The sequence below is a fragment of the Helicoverpa armigera genome, chromosome 9 (genome assembly GCF_030705265.1).
Source record: "Helicoverpa armigera isolate CAAS_96S chromosome 9, ASM3070526v1, whole genome shotgun sequence".
Lineage (NCBI taxonomy): Eukaryota > Metazoa > Arthropoda > Insecta > Lepidoptera > Noctuidae > Helicoverpa > Helicoverpa armigera.
The window spans coordinates 345,071-362,237 of NC_087128.1; the positions used below are offsets into that span (position 1 = coordinate 345,071).

Here is a 17,167-nt window from a genome sequence, read left to right on the forward strand (position 1 = left end):
TATTTAGAAAATGAGCAAATAAATCACGTGTTTTGTATGGGAGCACCCCAAAATATTTATTTTATTCTAGTTTTCAGTATTTGTTGTTGTAGCGGCAACAAGAATACATCATCTGTTAATATTTCAACTTTTTAACTATCACGGTTCATGAGATACAGCCTGGTGACAGACGGACGGACGGACAGACAGAGGAGCGAAAACAATAGGTTTAACCCTTTGGGTACGGAACCCTAAAAAGATTGCGACTTCTTGGGCGTTGAAGGGTTAAATTACAGCAGTGGTATTTTTGTTACGTGATGCATTTATCTTGCATACCTGGGATGCACGAGGCCGATGGCCATGTCAGCGGCGGCGGCGCGGATGGAGCGGGCCAGGTTGGCGAGGTACTGCTTGAACTCCGTGAGGCACGAGCGCAGCTCCCGCAGCAACGCGCCCGAGTGCGTGTACCACACGCTGGCCACGCGCACCGACACCATCGCGTGCACCACTGCACAAACGACACACGTCTATTACACACACCTTAAGAGGAAGCAAGCTTACGAAAAATATTTTTTTGGATCTGTCATACAAAAAAATTGGTTGTCTGTAAAGTCAGTTTACGGACGGTAGTTTGTCGTGACAACGTCAAACATGACAGTAGTATATGAGAGCCGACCACTCGAATCGATCATGCCTCTCTCTCGTTCGTGAAGCGCTCTCGCTTGCGGAACGGGGCATCGAGCGTAACGGGACAATGAAGTCAACTTTTTCGTGGATGCAGCCCGATTATAAGACGATGTCACGTCAAAAATATGCTAAATAGTACATATGTATACATACCAGGTGCGTCGGCATCGGCGGGCGTGTCGACGGTGCGGTGGATGGAGAAGTTGAGCGCCTTGGCGTCGTCGGGGTCGGCGTGCGCCAGCGCCTGCCCCGCCGCCAGCACGCGCGTGTGCAGCCCGCCGCCCTCGCACAGCGACACCACGCCCACGCCGCCCAGCGACCCCGACACCTCCACGCGGCTGCCGTCTAAGAAACGAACAATGTTACCATCACATACACTCACTACCCACCTCCTCTACTACATGTGCTGCTCTCGGCTGATCAACACAACTGCTGAACACTTCGATCATCTTATATATAAAAATGAATAGGGTTGTTTCCTAGTATTCATTTAGTTAAAAATAAATAAATGCACCGAAAGTTCACAAAACTAGAAACACGATAAGCTATATCATATTATTTATAACTGACCATATATTTTTTAATTAATTTATGAAATCTTAATTTAGAGCCTATGACGTCACGCCATTAAAAACGACGAGAAGAGACCGATGACGTCATTCTCTCTGTGACAGATATATCGAAATAACCTCAGAATTAATGTTTTGTTTATTTGCTTCTGTGAAGTTCTGTGTGTTAATTGCATTTAAGTGATACAACTGCTAAAGAATTATGGAGAAAGGATTTATGAAAGCGTATAGTTCCAATCTGCCAAGAGTAGACTCTTCTATGGTCGCTCAATTCTTTGCCAATAACCAAGATTTTTCAGCGGAACGTGGATGAACAGTTTATTTGGAGCACTAATGGTCGTATTTCCAGTCTCGCACAACACAAACCTTGTAGACATTCATTTAATTTAAGTTTTTTGAAAAAGCATCAAATCTTTTTGAACGCGGACACAAACATAACCTCAATATAAATAAACACAAACTTTACGTTTCTTTGCACCGTTTCATTTTTCCGCGTACACAACTCAAAACATTTGAGGTATTTTATTTTTGTGCAAATGTATAAAAATAATTTATATGTATAAAATATTATAGTTTTTGTAGCTATTTTATAAAAATACATTATAAAAATTAAGAAATCCATTAGTTGGTATGTTAGTTTTTTCTCGTTAGATGTGCTTTAAAATGTAAAGGAATGAACAGAGAACGTTGACGTCACAGTCACGTGATCTAGCGTTTTCCGAGCAATATTCTAAGAGAAATAGAAAAAAATGTAATACATAAAAAATAAAAAGATTTGAGACGAAAAATGAAAGAGAGGGTGATCTTAAAATTATTTAGAAGCTATCTAAATAGATTTCCGAAAATTGGAAACAACCCTATTGCTGTTCGTTAGTCTCACTAAAACTCGAGAATGGCTGGACCGATTTGGTTAATTTTGGTTTTAAAATGTTTGTAGAGGTCCAGGGAAGGTTTAAACGAAGTACGCGGGATCAGCTAGTCTTAAATATAAAAATGAATTTTTGTTCGTTAGTCTGACTAAAACTCGAGAATGGTTGGACCGATTTGGCTTTTTTGCTTTTAAAATGTTCGTAGAGGTCCAGGGAAGACTTAAACGATACGAAGTTCCCGGGATTAACTAGTTTGAAATAAGATTTTCAAGTTATTTCCCTGTTTTCACAAGCTAAAGTTCAAAAAGCAAAACAATAAGAAAAATGCATCTATCGTATGGCTTCGAACAGCGTGGATATATGTAGAAGGTGTAGTTACCGACGGTGGCCTGTATCTTGGCCTCGCTGACGGTGGCGGTGGCGATCTTGCGCGCGACCACGGCGCCGTCCAGCACGGCGGCGCGCAGCAGCAGCACGCCCAGCCGGTGGAAGTCGAACGTGATCTCCGTGCGCACCGACCGCTGCACGATACAACACAACGTCATACTCAAACAAATATTTTATCATATTGATGCATCATTAATAGATGGTGTCAGAAATTACTGTCATTCACATAATCAAATACAAGTAGACATACAGTCAACTTCAGGTCAGTGTAAACAGTTTTATAGGAAAATCGTACTTATTACTATTGAGTTAAGGTGCATGACAGTTACCACTGATGTGCAGTCTACCATACCTTAGGTTCATCTTCAGGTATTGAGAACGAGTAGGTGGATGCGGCGGCTGGTTCCGAATGTCCTGTATCGCTGGAAGCCTTCTTTGCTGATGTCTTGGGACCGAATACGCGGTGTGTGAAACCAATTAACTCCACTATGGTCTCTTGATTAGCTATAGAGGGAAAGATAAACTTTAGTGCCTGCAACGTTAAATAAAAAGACGAAAAGTTGATTTATCCAACTCACCAATGATATCAAGATTATTAAACAATATATTGGCGATCCTCAAGTCCTCGTTGTCGCCGTCGCCCTTGATGAAGCAGAGGTCGACGGCGATGAGCGCCTCCGCGTCGACGAGCCCCGCGGCGCCCCAGGGCGTGGCGGCGGGCCCCCAGCTCACGGCGCTCCAGCCGCCCGCCCAGCCCGCGCCCCAGCCCGCGCCGAACATGCCGCTGCCGTTCCAGTTCAGCCCCGTGCCCGACACCCAGCTCAGCGCGGGCGACGCGCGCCCCGCCTCCGACTCCGCCGGACACAGACCTGGCTCGGCTGAACAAACGGATACTAAGTCAATATCACATTACAATAATCGTACACTCTTATTTATTACATGTACTGATATAATAGTAAGTACTTCAAGGTTGTTCAAGAGTTTTACTTACTTCTGTTGGAGTGCAGAGAGTTGAGTGCCTGATGCAGCGCGTGCGGGTGCGCCAGCGAGTGCGTGGAGCGCGCGTCCGGCGACGACGGACAGATCGGCGACGTGGGGGACGTGGGCGATGTCGGCGACGTCGGCTCCGACCCGCGGATGCTGCCCGACATCGTGTCCATGCTGGGGCAGAACACCATCACGATATACAATTATACATTCCAAGTATCCCAATTAGAAGTTAGACTTAATCGAAAAGAAAAAGAGAAAGAGCAGAAACTCCAAGTTATAGCTGACTGACTGAATGGAAAAAACACTAGAGACAATTACATAAAGTCATATACATCATACACAGTTATAAGTTTGGCAAGCTATGAAACAAATAAACGTGCATACCCGACATGCTTGTGACTGGCGACGAGCAGCTCGAAGTCGGGCCCGTAGGTCTGCAGCGCGTCCACCAGCAGCAGCGAGTGCACCGACAGCGACAGCGACACGTCGCGCGGCCGCGCCGTGCACGCCGCCTTCACGCCGCACACCTGCACCTCCGCGATGCTGCGCCCCATCGACTGCACCTACGTCACACGTCACAATCACGTTACTGATCAACTCAGTTACCATTTAATTTAAGTGGAATCGCAATCGTTGTGTGGTGCAGACAAACCTCTAGCGACATCTGCTCGATAGCAAACTGCAGCATGAAGAGTGTGGAGTTGTGGTGCTGCGAGAACTCTGAGCGCTCGGTCTCCGAGCTGACGCTGCTCTCCTCCATGTCGTCCGCCGCCGCCTGCGTCGGGCTGGGGGGCTCGCGGCCACTGCGCACACAACACGTCATTGTACTTGAGTAGTTGCCGTAGCTTGAGACAGTGGGTATGTGTCACGGAGTAAGGAGAAATGAGCGGGGATGCCATAATACAGGTAGACCTTCATCTAGGTCAAATACGTACGATGGGCATGACCGAAACTATCACTTACATAGTGAATTAACTAGGAATTCTGGTTCTTTGAGATATCTGTAAACGATTTTTAGTATTACAAATAATGGGCGGGCGAAAAGAAGGCGTATAAGGGCGGGAACAGTAACGTTCCTCGTCCGCCGCTCACCCGCATTTTGGCGTGCTACTTTCTTAAGAGATTTTGCGTTATGGAATCTCCGCTAGTTATTTTGTTCTCCATGGTATGTGGTTGTGCAGTGCTCACGTGGCGGTGGGCGAGAGCGCGAGGTCGGCCAGCACGGCGCGCACGGCGAACAGCTTCTGCTCGCTGAGGTGCACCACCAGCGCCGGCAGCGAGCCGCACAGCGTCGCCGACGGGTACTGCGGGTCGCTCGTCGCCACCACGCGCCGCTCCGCCTGCGCACACAGATCACACTCCACATAGCACCTTATGACTTTGTAATATGTTATCTTATGGCTATAGTTAGCTCAATGGCGTAAATCATTCTTAGGTGTTAGCGGATCGAGAAAATTGCGCGAATAGGCCATTAGTTAGAGACCTAAACTAATGATTTTAACAGGCTTAAAAAAATATATAAGGTCCAATTTTGGTTAATACATAAGAATACCTAAGGCGGGAATAATAATTTTGTGTAGCTTTGTGAAAACAACTATAAGCATTACATTCACGGTTGAAAATAAAAAAACGTTAAAATTCTATGTGATATTGACATGAAGGCAGTGCGTTCTCACCTGCAGCAGTATACTGAATCTGTCGAGCAGGTGCAGCGAGGAGGTGCTCTTGGTGTGCGCGTACTTCCAGTTGTCTCGCGCTCGACCCACCAGGATCTGCAGGTCACTCAGCTCGATCTTGTATCTGTGATACACACAAACTTATTGATCACGACTATTAGCAGTAAGGTGTTTCAGGTCGTGAAGAAATCATGTTTGTGGTATTGTTTGGTCGTTAGGTACCTTTAATTAAATAGTTTACCTGTCATAAAGTCTATTGTGTAAGTTGGCGGCGTCTAGCGCCGGCTGTGCAGTCTGCATCTGTGGCGGCGGGTCGGGTGGCGAGCCCGGCGATAGCAAGCTGCCCGGAGGCGTAGAGCACGGTGTCATGAACATTTCTGTACATCATATATTACGAATATAAACCACACTTCAGAATGTTGAGAAAAAAATGGTCATCATTTTGTTTACCTTCGTCGTCAGGTGGAGTATGCGGCGCACAATCGGCTAAGTTAGCATTAGCCAGCCGAAGTCGTCCGAAGTCAACGACGAGCACTGCAGAGTCGCGCGAGCACAACTGCTCCACGAACAGGATCTGAGGAGCCGAGATGTCCAGCTCCACCTGCCACGTGCGTCGCTCACCCTGCCACCATACACCATATCAATTAAACAACTAATATACACGATGTTATAAACATAATACAATAGTTATTTGTTATACAAGAGTGCAAAGTTGCTTTTTAACCGCGGGCTTAATTTTGATGACCGAGCAAGCGAAGGATTCTAAAATTGAAACACGAGAGTAGCGAGTGTTTCAATAATTAGAATCCTGAGCGATAGCGAGGGAATCAAAAGAGCACAAGGTGAAAAATCTTTGCACTCGAGTGCAACACGTAACTTTTCATCCCACCTCATCGAGGAAATTTAAAAACAAAATGGCGCGCACATATGAGTATCAAATTATAAAGAAGTTCCTATTAAAGTTCATTTATTTGAAAACTCAGTTTAAAAATGAAACGAGGTTGAAAATCTATGTAAAAACAAAAATAAAAATTACTTAATTAATTGAATAATTAATTTAAGCAGTATTCTATTTGTTTAATATGTATTTGTTTGAAAAGTCTTATCAAGATTGTCACAAATGGAGTATTGCACACGACGTTCTAAATTCAAATCACTTTGCCGCTCTAGAGGATAAAAACGACTTTTACGCTCAGATATCAAAGGGTAAAAATACTCTTTCCGAGATGGTAGGATGAAAAAAATGTTATGATTAACTACTCTACGATTTTATTAATCTCGAGCAAAAAAAAATATTCAGGTATATATAAATAGGTAAGTCGTGGGTACACTAATACTACTAATACATGGGTCTCAAAATGGTTTACTGACGCTTTATAAAGGGCCATTAAATTCTTGTTCTTCTGTTTCTGGGGGGACTAAAAATACCCCCAATAAACCAACATCCTTCATATGGGATTCCGGCAGTTTATGTGTTGCTCCGTACATGGATGGGGTGGGATTCCGATAGTTTAAGTGTTTCTCCGTAGATGGGTAGTCATTTATGTGTCAGGAGTAGGCGTGAGTGCATGCAGTTAGACATGTGTACGTACGGGCGCCTGGTGCGGGCGCACGAGGTGGTCCCAGTGCGTGAGCAGGCGCGCGCGCGTGGAGTCGCGCACGTGCTGGTACGCGTGCGTCCAGGGGGCGCGGGCCCACGCCGCCGCCCAGCGCGCCGCACCCGCGTTGTACACCACCTCCAGCGACGCTGACTTCACCCACAACCTAAGCGACAACAACATTATATGTGCTACCTGATTCATATTTATTTATTTTTAAATTAAATACAATAATAGGAGACTGATGCCCATTTTCACTAACAAATACCTAAATTAAGGGATCCCCTAAGAGCATTTACGGAACACTTAATAAGAATTTCGTTTTCACCAAAGTTTAGGTATCCCTTATCCATAGTTATTTATGTCAAAATTGGGAGAGCCCTTATTCTAAGTGGCACTTAGATTAAGAGATTGTTGGTGAAAATGGGGATGACATTTCAGGGTTAAGATGATAAAGGCTTTCAAACATTAGGCGTGCGCGTCAGGCATTTGAGGTCGGCGGACGCCGCGTGCGCCATGCGAGCGCCCTGCTGGAGCGTCACCCACACGCCCGGCGCGCACGCCTGATGTATGGTCAGCCTAAAAATCGTGCGCGAGGAGCGGAACACTTGCCGAGTTCAGTTGCATGGTGTTCCGGACCTTCACATCGCGTCGGTCTGAGCGTCATCGTGCGCCCCACCCTTGCTAAGCCATCGACTATACACTTGACCCCGCGCTCTCGCTCACCAACCATTTGTGTGCCCACAAATCGGCAATTATTTTTGTAAATATTACAGTCTTTATATCGAAAACAGGAGTTCTATTTAGTTGAGACCACCAGCATGTTCCGCGGAATTAACGCTAAATACTTTTATAATTCCATTGTACTTACTTGTAGTCACAGTTGACGCCGAAGGGTTTCTTCTCATAGGTGAGCTGGAAGAGCGGTTCCTGCTGCGCCTGCGCAGTGGCGGCCCCGGGTTGCGCGTGCGAGCGGCACCACGACATGGCCGCGCCCGACGCGCTCAGCGCGCTCAGGCCCTCGCGGATCACGCCCTGCAACACATAGCGATATGGATACTATATTACAATCTATGCTTACAGTAGACGGTCTCTAACGATGTAAGAGAGCAAGCGTCACCTGCGGCGCGATGAGTATGGGGAAGAGCGTGTTGGGCGTGATGCGCTCGCGCAGACACACGGCGCCCAGCGACACGTGCAGCGCGTGCGAGGCCGCGCGCGGCCGCGACTCGATGCCCACGCGCACGCACGAGAACTGCAGCTCCATGCCGCCGCCCCCAGCCTCCGCCTCGCCCTCCATGCACAGGTTCAGCGAGCCCTTGTTCAGGATGAACTCGAACTTGCCGAACACCGTGTCCCTCTTCAGCATCGTGTTATTGTCCAACGAATCTGCTATCACATCTAAGATCTCTTCCTCTAAGTCTGCGGGCGCGTGAGAGGCGGGGGCGGGCGCGGGAGTCGGAGCAGCCGCTTGAGCCGCAGGGGCGGCGTCCTGCGAGCCGCCGTACCAGCCCAGCCACTGCGGGAACCAGTGCACCAGCATGCTGCGTCCGGAACTCGCCGGTGTGTCCGGAGTTGACACTGGAGTCGATTTTGGCACTTTGCGCATTGCCACCTGAAAAAGAAATGGCACATGTACGTCAAGGTTAAGTAGGTAACAAATCAAAACATAGAATAAAAGAATAGTATTTGAACAGGCAATCTAATACAGACCTCCCGCAGTGCTTTGAGCAGATGCAGCGGCATGCGCCACTCGAACTCGTCCTTGGCGGCCTTGCGGTCCGCGGGCAGCGTGGCGGCGGGGTTGCTGAGCGTCACCAGGCACGCCGCCACGTACTCGCGCGTCTGCCGCGCCCGCACCAGGCATGATTCCCACGTCGGCTTCGGCTCCGTCCCTGACATACACTACTAGTATCATTTGTTCTTACATGATAATCGCAATATCGATACGTCAAGAAACAATATGGCTCCTATAAAAAGTTGATTTATGTAGTAGATGAGACTCACATCGATGGTCGGGTATGTGGCAGGAGAGCGCGTAAAGCCACCAGTCCCGCGCGTGTCCCCGCACGGGCGCCGCCGGGCGCCGCGCGCGGAACTCGCGCACCCGCGCCAGCCGCTCCAGCCCCGCCGCGCAGCACACCGCCTCGTTGTACTGGCGCTGCAACACACGCTCGCGTTACCACTGTGCTGTGCTGCCCGCTCACTGCGCCGCACGCGTGTACTCACGGAGCTGAGCGCGAGCGCGACGGTGTCGAGCGTGAGGTGCGCCTGCATGCGCGGGCGCTGGCGGGAGCGCAGCGGCTGCTCCGTGCGCTCGCGCCGCACGCGCGCCCGCGCCGACGCCGGCGTCACCACGAAGCTGTGCCCGCCGCGCCACGTCTCCGACATGCGACTCTGTGCCACACACCAAACTCATGTACTATTCTAGAATGTGTTTTTTACTCATGTATCTGAGATCTGTTATCAGCTGAATAGTTACAGTTAGCTCGGAGATGGTACAGGTGGCGAACATGCCGGCGGGCACGGGCATGGCGTCCCAGTAGACGGCGAGGTTGTGCAGCTCCAGCAGCTTGAAGGAGCAGCCGTCGGGGTCGCTGAGCAGTGTGAAGCCGCGCCGCCACTCGCTGTCGCACGACTCCGCGCACAGCGACTCCGCCGTCAGCCCGCACGCGAACGGCATCGCGCCCGTTATGGCGTCTTCGTAGCGAATGTGCACGTCGGTTAATTTTAACTAAAACAAACATTAACAGATTTCAAAGTTAAACTGTAACTATTTCACATTTTAAGACTAGTAATTAGCACTCGGTGGACATACCTGAAGGTTCTCGACGATGTTGGCCAGCAGGCCCGTGCCGTAGCTGAGCCATGAGGAGTAGGAGGTGGCGTAGTAGCCGGCGTCGGCCGCCTCGTGCTCCGCCCGCCACTGCGCCTCCAGCGCGTCTAGAAGCGCAGTTTTGCGCTCGTGCGCTATTGACGCTTCTACACTGCAGTCCCACTGCAAGACATAATAATTATCTGGATTACATTTAAAAATTATTCAACATCTTTATTAGACATTTGGGTATCCTTCTACTACAGTAACTACGTACCTAATAGTAGACTTCTACTGTTATGTTTTCCTCCTATAACTTACTTTTGTCAAAAATAAAACTAGTTTCTGTAAGACTGTAGAACAAAAATTACATATTTTTGTTGTAAGCTGTTTATCAGATCATGTTTAGCACAAGTTCTATGAGTAAATAATTGTCATTGATTAGATATGAATTCACAACTTTACAGTATAACCTGCTAGGACCCAAAAACAAGATAAGCTACTGTCAAATATTGATGAATTTGTTGGAATTTCATAGATATTTTAAGAAATTTATCTTTCTTCTTTCATATTATATTGATATTGTCCTTGTAGTTAGAATTAGTATTAATAGCTGTCTTTCTGCGATTTCACCAGCATTCCATGGGAACCTCTTTATGTGCCAACTGAACTGAATAGTATAGCATCCCAACTGTGTAAGAATTTTTCAAATTAGTACAGTAGTTTTGGAGCCTTGAGAGTACATACAACAAACAATAAAATGTTTCTTCTTTATTACATCAAAATATAGATAAATTATTCTTTACAAACCTCATCCAAATTGATAGGTGTGGCCACCAGGTAAAGTTTCTCGATAGCAATCAGCCAGGGCGCTGATCTGATCTGCCGCACTGGCACTTGCAGTTGAACCTTGCCAATGAACCCTGCTTTGATCTCGACGGGGAGGCCCAGGTGGCGGAGAGCATCTTTCTTCAGGGGGAGATTCTCTAGCTCCACTTTCCCTGTTAATGTTTATATTCATAACAATAAAATGTGGTACTCTGTATGGCATTCACTAATAATTTACATGGTATGTGTCTATGTATTAGATACATCTCCAATAATAACCTGATTGAGGGTTTCCTTACTTAACATTCAGGCCAGTATTAAGTTTATACAAAGCTACCTAAACTTGGTAATAGTACTATCTAATTGGTAAAAGCTTATTACATGTTGGATATCTACAACCTCTGAAATTTTAAAATTGTTAATTAAACATTTATTCAGTGTTGAAAACATAAAATTATTTTTCTAAGTAATGCTTGTAGGGTTTTTGAACATGAATTAATTAATAAGTTGATGGACAGTTTCTAGTCCACCAAGTTCTAACCCAAAAAGATTCAATATTTGTTCAGTATACAATCATTCATAGAGTATGTCTATTAAAACACCTGTGTCATCGTAATAGCGTAAGATCTAAATATACACAAGAGCGGTATTTGCGCAGCTAGCGGCACTCACCCGACAGGAGCGCCACGCTCAGCTGATCCGTGTTGAGGTTCTCCACATACTTCCCGAGGTAGTTGTTCAGAACCCACGCTACTAGACCTTCCAACATCGTGCATCGTGCTCTGCGCTGTTTGTTTCACTAGTCGCCACGCTCTTGCGGTACACTTTCGCCTATAAACACACACCAATGTTTGTCATTGACCTAACACCTCTGTTGTTGTTGTATTGATATCGTCCTTTAACGTTGATATTATGTCACGAACAGCCGGATTGAACTTTGTTCACCAGTTAATGGGTTTTATTGCGCAATTTACTCACACAGCTAGCAAATAATATTCGTATATTGTATATTTTCTCTATCATCGAAGCACTATGATCAAAGAAAAATCCGTGAAGAAAGATAACAGTTTCCAGGATATTTTCATTTGATAGCTAACACCAGTGCTGCCAGAACTATTATAGACATTTAACCCAACAGAGGAGTTTCTGGATAACTTTTTTGTCTTGTCAGTCGATATTTTTCTGAAAAACCATAATTCACAGAGCCTATAAAAGTTTTGGTGAAAATGTCCAAAAAATCACAAAATGATACGCAGATATGTATTTGTGAAAGAGTCAAATTAACATTAAAAGCACATTTCAGGTAAATAAAACCAGTTTCCCACAATATACCTTCCCGAAGATTTAGATATACTCCCCGTAAAATGGGAATTCGAAAAAGTATAGCAGCATTATATCTGTCATGGACCTGTCAACCAGACAGTCAAAAGCTTCCAGATTAAAAAATATATAACTCGACAGCTGCTCCCAGTGGCTGCTCCTATCGTTCATGCAACATATATGTAATTTAATTTAAAACAATATGGAATAAGGAAATATCTATAATTCAACAGATCAATTTTTATTCCCCTAATAGTACATTATCTGTTTACCTTATTAAAATTTTCAACTTGGATTGCTCGATTGGATTCTAATTTGATTCTTCAATATTCCTTTATACGTAAAAATACAGAAAATGTGAATCAAAAACTCTAATTTACGCAGATTGACAGGCAGAAGCTTTGGTAACACAGAACGTGCCGTAGACCCTGTCCAAAATAGTATTTTTGTTTATCTTTTGAATATTTCATATAATTTCTTTGGTTTCCTACGAATATCACGCAATCATGAAAGCAGCGCAGGCTGTAAATAGGTTTCTCGCAAGACCTATGAATAAATTTAATTCACGTTGCTTGGATATTTCAACCAAACTGCAGGTGCGACAGAGTACCACTTTATTAAATCCACATTTTAACTTATTAGCTCCCGTGGCTGTCAAAATAAGGAATTTAGGACTTGGTCCTACTTCAAAAGATTTTGAAGATTCCCCACAACCTCAGATTACTAGTCCCCTTACAAAAGTACACGCGAACGAGCTCGTGTTGCATCTAACTGATGAAGAAAGAAAAGTTCTGCTCTACGCTTTACAAGAATTTGAATCTAAAAGATTAAAAGAGGATTTCGAAGGTTAGTCCTGAAGTGCTATACATACTATATAAAATATTTAACATGTTATCTAGACTAACTATGGTTTCATCACAATTCCAGATAAGTTGGCTGGTCGCAGGTGGAGGAGTACACTAGGCAGACCCAGTAAAGTTCCGACACTAGGTGATGTTGATCCCACAGGCTCATACTGTGAGGTGCCAGAAGACTGGCTGAAGAAAAAGTATGGTGAGTACCATTTTTAGAACAAAAGCTAACTAAATCCAGTTCAAACTGGTTGCCAAGATGATGTCATTGACTGTTTCTCTTTAAGACTAGATTACTCATTCTCAGTTTTTGCATAAACCACAATTTGCTTATGTTGATTAACTACAAATTCATGTTACTTAAAACTGTATGTCTCAAGTAGGTACTAAACATTAATCTCACAATACCTATGCTCTTTGATTATATGAATGTCCCCATGCTTGGTTAATTCCCAGGTATACCTAAAAGTGAATTGTTTTGACAAGCAAAACTTAAGAATAACTGAATCAAAGTTATGTTCGTAACATTTTAAAATCTTGTATTCTCAAATTCTAATACTATAATTCTATTCTAATAATATAATACTTTAAATTTTCCATTTTGTACCTAATTTGTCACATTTTGTGAACAAAATTGAGAAGTTCAACTAAAAGCATAACATGTCTGTTGTAGCGGCTAAGGCACCGGTACCCACCACGAAGGAGTTGTTACACTGTGAGTATAAACTATATTTATTTTGCCTTATCTCATACTTATCTACTACTAACTTCTGTTAAACATTTAATAACACAACACACAAAGCTTATACCTATATGAATAACAATAGCATCAGTATGATCACCTGATGAAGAACAAATACAAAATTCTATCACCTCCCATTCATTATCTTCCCTCTCATTATCAGATTTGCTTATTATTAATTAGCTATTGTTAATTTACCCTTATGATTTCAGTGTCATTGGCGAATTCCATACCATTCATTGGATTCGGATTCTTGGACAACTTCATTATGATTATTGCTGTAAGTACATGTCTACCTATGTAAAAGGGGAATGGTCAGGGAGTTTTGAGTCTATACTTATTTATGGATTATAGTGCCTTGCTTGTCAGATATAAAAGTATGTAAATGTTGTGGCTTAGGGCGACACGATAGAGACGTCGATGAGCGCGTACATAACGCTGACGACGATGGCGGCGGCGGCGCTGGGCAACACGCTGAGCGACATCATCGGCATCGGCTCGGCGTACTACGTGGAGCGCGTGGCCACGTGGGTGGGGCTCGGCGCGCCCAAGCTCTCGCCCGTGCAGCTCGACATGACCATCTGCCGACAGTTCTCCAACCTGGTACGCTATTGCTCATTTTATGCTCCCATATGCTCAGAATAAGCATACATATTAATAATAAAAATGACAGTACAAAATAGTCACTTTTGCATAGAAAATCCAATGAATTTAAGTTGTAAACCTTTGTACAAAGAAAATTCCATTAAAATATCACACAATCACGATGATGCTTGCAGGGTCGGGTGCTAGGCATCACAATAGGCTGCATCCTGGGCATGACGCCGCTGCTGTTTATTGACGACGAGACGAAATCCGAACAGAAGCCAGACGAGAAGAAAACACAATAGGTATACAAAACATATCTTAACCTATGAAAAGTATCCTGCCCCTTTAGATTATATTCATGATCTTGAATATATCTGTCTGTAGTAAAATATTATAGAGTAAAATATCTAAATAAACATTGCACGTCTACTCATAGAAGTAAATTGTTAAGCAATTCAAGTAAGCGACATCCGCTCATATTGACGCGCTCAGTCCGCGCGGGAGTGTTGCGCATCTTGCGCATTTTCCCTGCGAATTTGTGTACAAATGTTATCATGAATTTTGATAGGCTTTTTTTATTGCTCTTACTCTGCTTATGTCTGCACTCTGCTCTTAGTATATATTTTAGAGGAATTTACTATTTACCTCTTCGGTAAGGTTCATATTTATAAGAAACTATATTTTATTTACAACACAAAAATAGCTTTAGGTAAACATGGGTCAGTGAGACCATGATATCAGCTCCTTATAGTTGAATATTTGTGACCAGGTATTGTTAAGACTATTTAAAATAATAATATGTGGATAACAATTAACAGCTTACACCATAATCAAGTATTTATTGCTAATTAATAATAATGTCAGAAACTATGTACCATAACATAGTTATTATCCTTTTTTATTATATTTTTTTTGTATAATATGATATTAATTTAAATAAAGCAGTGCAGTGCATTACTGCTTAAAATAATATTTCCAACCTGCTTTAAAATAGTAACTAGTGCAATATACGAACACACCATGGGACATGTGATTTAGAATGTTATCTCAGTTAAAGCAAATTAACACATGCATATTTTTTGTCCTAGTATATATTTCTTTTAGTTTTATACTCATATAATTTATTGAATGATTTATGAATTAATTATGATGTATAATTATATTTTATACATTGCAATTATGTTGTTGTTCATGGATGTAATTTGAAAGTGTTCAATTATTTGTAAGAGGTGAAAAGTTTATTTAGTAGTTTGTGTGTGTTCAAAATGATTTTTTTATTTTTTTCTTGCCAACAGTCTCGACACTCAGAATAATAACTGTCTCGACACTCTGAGGTTGCAGCTTGACTCATAATTCAGGCGTACCTTTAATATTTTTTTTTATCTAAATAATAAATATTTTGATTTAACATGTTTGCACAGTACGGTATATGCCCCGCGCAAATATCTGCTTACTGCAATTTGTATTGTAAGTGCAATCTGTGCAATAATAACTTATCAGTTGTCGAAAACTTTGAAGTAGCTACTGTAAGCATTATAAAGTAGTTATGCACCTGTCACCCTAGTGCGATGCATTCAAGTGACCAGCACAGTATATAATTTTAAAAGTACATACTATCTATGTTCAAATATAAAGAGTGTTCTTGTAATAATTTATTATGATGAATGTACTTACTGCACTTTATGGAATTTATGTAATTATAGCCAAATCTGTCGTGCAGATGTTAACTTGAAGTAAGCTTATGTTCAGAAGTAATGTAATTCTATTGGTAGCTCAATATAAAGCACAAAAGTTGTATCTAGTCAATGCACAGTGAAAATGTATATTGTATTACTGTATTGTATTAGTACAAAGTTGGCACTAGTTGAAACTCAGCCACTTTCTTTGTGAAAATATACGAGAAATATGTTTTATCTTGTAATTAGTAGGGAAATACTTATAATTTAGTTATGTACATACTACAAGTTATGTGATGGTTAAAATACTGCTGCCATAATCGTCAGCACTTGTTGAGCTGACTGTGTATAGTATACTAGCCAGTTGAACTTTGTTTTACAATTTAAATCAAAGCACATCTATTCTCATAAACAGTTACAGTTTGTAGGGCTTTTAATCCTTAAATTTTTTTCATTCTAATAATTTGCCGTTGCCGTAACAAAGAAGTGAATCCCCCTGATGGCCTAGATAAATTCCTTTACCCTGTGTTGGCTTCACAACTGAGATCCCCCACCGTCCATTACACGTATAAAGTATAAAGGACATAAAAAATATGATTTTAATGCCCATCGACTGCAACAAAGTATACGACACTGTACGTAGTATTTTAATCACTAATTTAAGTTCAAACACAATTGTATTAAATGTTATGTAAAGTTGTTGATATCGGTGATTTGAAAGTATCCAAGTGTTATATGTGTGTTTTATTATATGACTTGTTTTTAGATGAGGTTAATAAACAATAATAATTATTTATCTTATTGTTTTTCTTCTACAACACGAGTGGCATATCGCTAAATATTGCACTTGTTCTTATCGTGTAGGTGGGCCCTCTCTCCAAGCACGAACAGGACAGGTAGCATTACATATTCTACACGGTATGGTAAGTGTTATGTAGGAACCAATATCTCTCACACCCGCGTGGACCGTGGGAGTGTCACTAACGAGCTGGCTAGGCTGTAGAGGTGTCATCAAATAATTGCAATCAGGAGCGAGTTCAAGTTACGTGCAAAAATTAAACAAACATTTAATGTTGTAATCATCGTTTAATAAATAATTATCACTTGTTGATTAAGATATGCGTATGTAAAAGCTGCATTTGTTTAAAAAATACACTAAACAAGATCAAAGGACATACAGTAGGGGCACATCACACAACACACGCACACACACAACCATACGTTTACTGGTAATTACAGCCGTGACTCGGGAAACGTAACTGTTGCCTCCAAATCTTTGTCCATCGCACATTATTACCAAAAGGTACATTTATGATTTGCTCTTTACCGAAACCCTTTTTTCTATGTAGTTTTTAGTGTCAAATGCAAACATATTTATATTAGGTAAATCAAATGCGATAAAAATATATCACTGTTTGATATAAAACAATAATTACGGATACAATTATATATAACTGATACATACTAAATATACCGAACGCTTCCGCTTACATGGTACTTTCCTCTAACATATTTTGCTTATCAAAAGTGATACATTATTACCGGGTAGTTTTGGCGGTAAATAATTAAGCAGAAAATATTTTGACACGTAG

At 42.6% G+C, this 17,167-nt stretch overlaps 2 protein-coding genes across 3 annotated transcripts in view; one reads left to right on the top strand and one right to left on the bottom strand.

The window, feature by feature from the left end:
• LOC110379500 (intermembrane lipid transfer protein Vps13D) overlaps positions 1 to 11,544 on the bottom strand; it is a 34,106-nt gene extending 22,562 nt beyond the window's left edge. For both annotated transcript variants that reach the window (XM_064036263.1, XM_064036262.1), the window contains exons 1-23: positions 11,377 to 11,544; positions 11,071 to 11,229; positions 10,381 to 10,571; positions 9,574 to 9,753; positions 9,238 to 9,489; positions 8,985 to 9,152; positions 8,763 to 8,916; positions 8,469 to 8,650; positions 7,876 to 8,370; positions 7,627 to 7,790; positions 6,750 to 6,921; positions 5,608 to 5,779; positions 5,399 to 5,534; positions 5,158 to 5,281; positions 4,670 to 4,821; positions 4,134 to 4,284; positions 3,866 to 4,044; positions 3,483 to 3,652; positions 3,070 to 3,369; positions 2,844 to 2,995; positions 2,484 to 2,625; positions 820 to 1,011; positions 316 to 487 (exon numbers count right to left, since the gene is read on the bottom strand). In XM_064036263.1, coding sequence (XP_063892333.1) covers positions 316 to 487; positions 820 to 1,011; positions 2,484 to 2,625; positions 2,844 to 2,995; positions 3,070 to 3,369; positions 3,483 to 3,652; positions 3,866 to 4,044; positions 4,134 to 4,284; positions 4,670 to 4,821; positions 5,158 to 5,281; positions 5,399 to 5,534; positions 5,608 to 5,779; positions 6,750 to 6,921; positions 7,627 to 7,790; positions 7,876 to 8,370; positions 8,469 to 8,650; positions 8,763 to 8,916; positions 8,985 to 9,152; positions 9,238 to 9,489; positions 9,574 to 9,753; positions 10,381 to 10,571; positions 11,071 to 11,167 — 4,097 coding nt within the window. In that variant the 5' untranslated portion in view covers positions 11,168 to 11,229; positions 11,377 to 11,544. The remainder of the gene's footprint in view (positions 1 to 315; positions 488 to 819; positions 1,012 to 2,483; positions 2,626 to 2,843; positions 2,996 to 3,069; positions 3,370 to 3,482; positions 3,653 to 3,865; positions 4,045 to 4,133; positions 4,285 to 4,669; positions 4,822 to 5,157; positions 5,282 to 5,398; positions 5,535 to 5,607; positions 5,780 to 6,749; positions 6,922 to 7,626; positions 7,791 to 7,875; positions 8,371 to 8,468; positions 8,651 to 8,762; positions 8,917 to 8,984; positions 9,153 to 9,237; positions 9,490 to 9,573; positions 9,754 to 10,380; positions 10,572 to 11,070; positions 11,230 to 11,376) is intronic.
• A 536-nt stretch (positions 11,545 to 12,080) lies between these two features.
• On the top strand, positions 12,081 to 16,371 carry LOC110379492 (uncharacterized). The gene is made up of 6 exons (XM_021339183.3): positions 12,081 to 12,564; positions 12,646 to 12,771; positions 13,243 to 13,284; positions 13,524 to 13,591; positions 13,711 to 13,914; positions 14,091 to 16,371. Exons 1-6 carry the CDS (start codon positions 12,225 to 12,227, stop codon positions 14,199 to 14,201), a joined length of 891 nt encoding a protein of 296 aa, XP_021194858.3. The 5' UTR covers positions 12,081 to 12,224; the 3' UTR covers positions 14,202 to 16,371.
• The last annotated feature ends 796 nt before the right edge of the window (positions 16,372 to 17,167 follow it).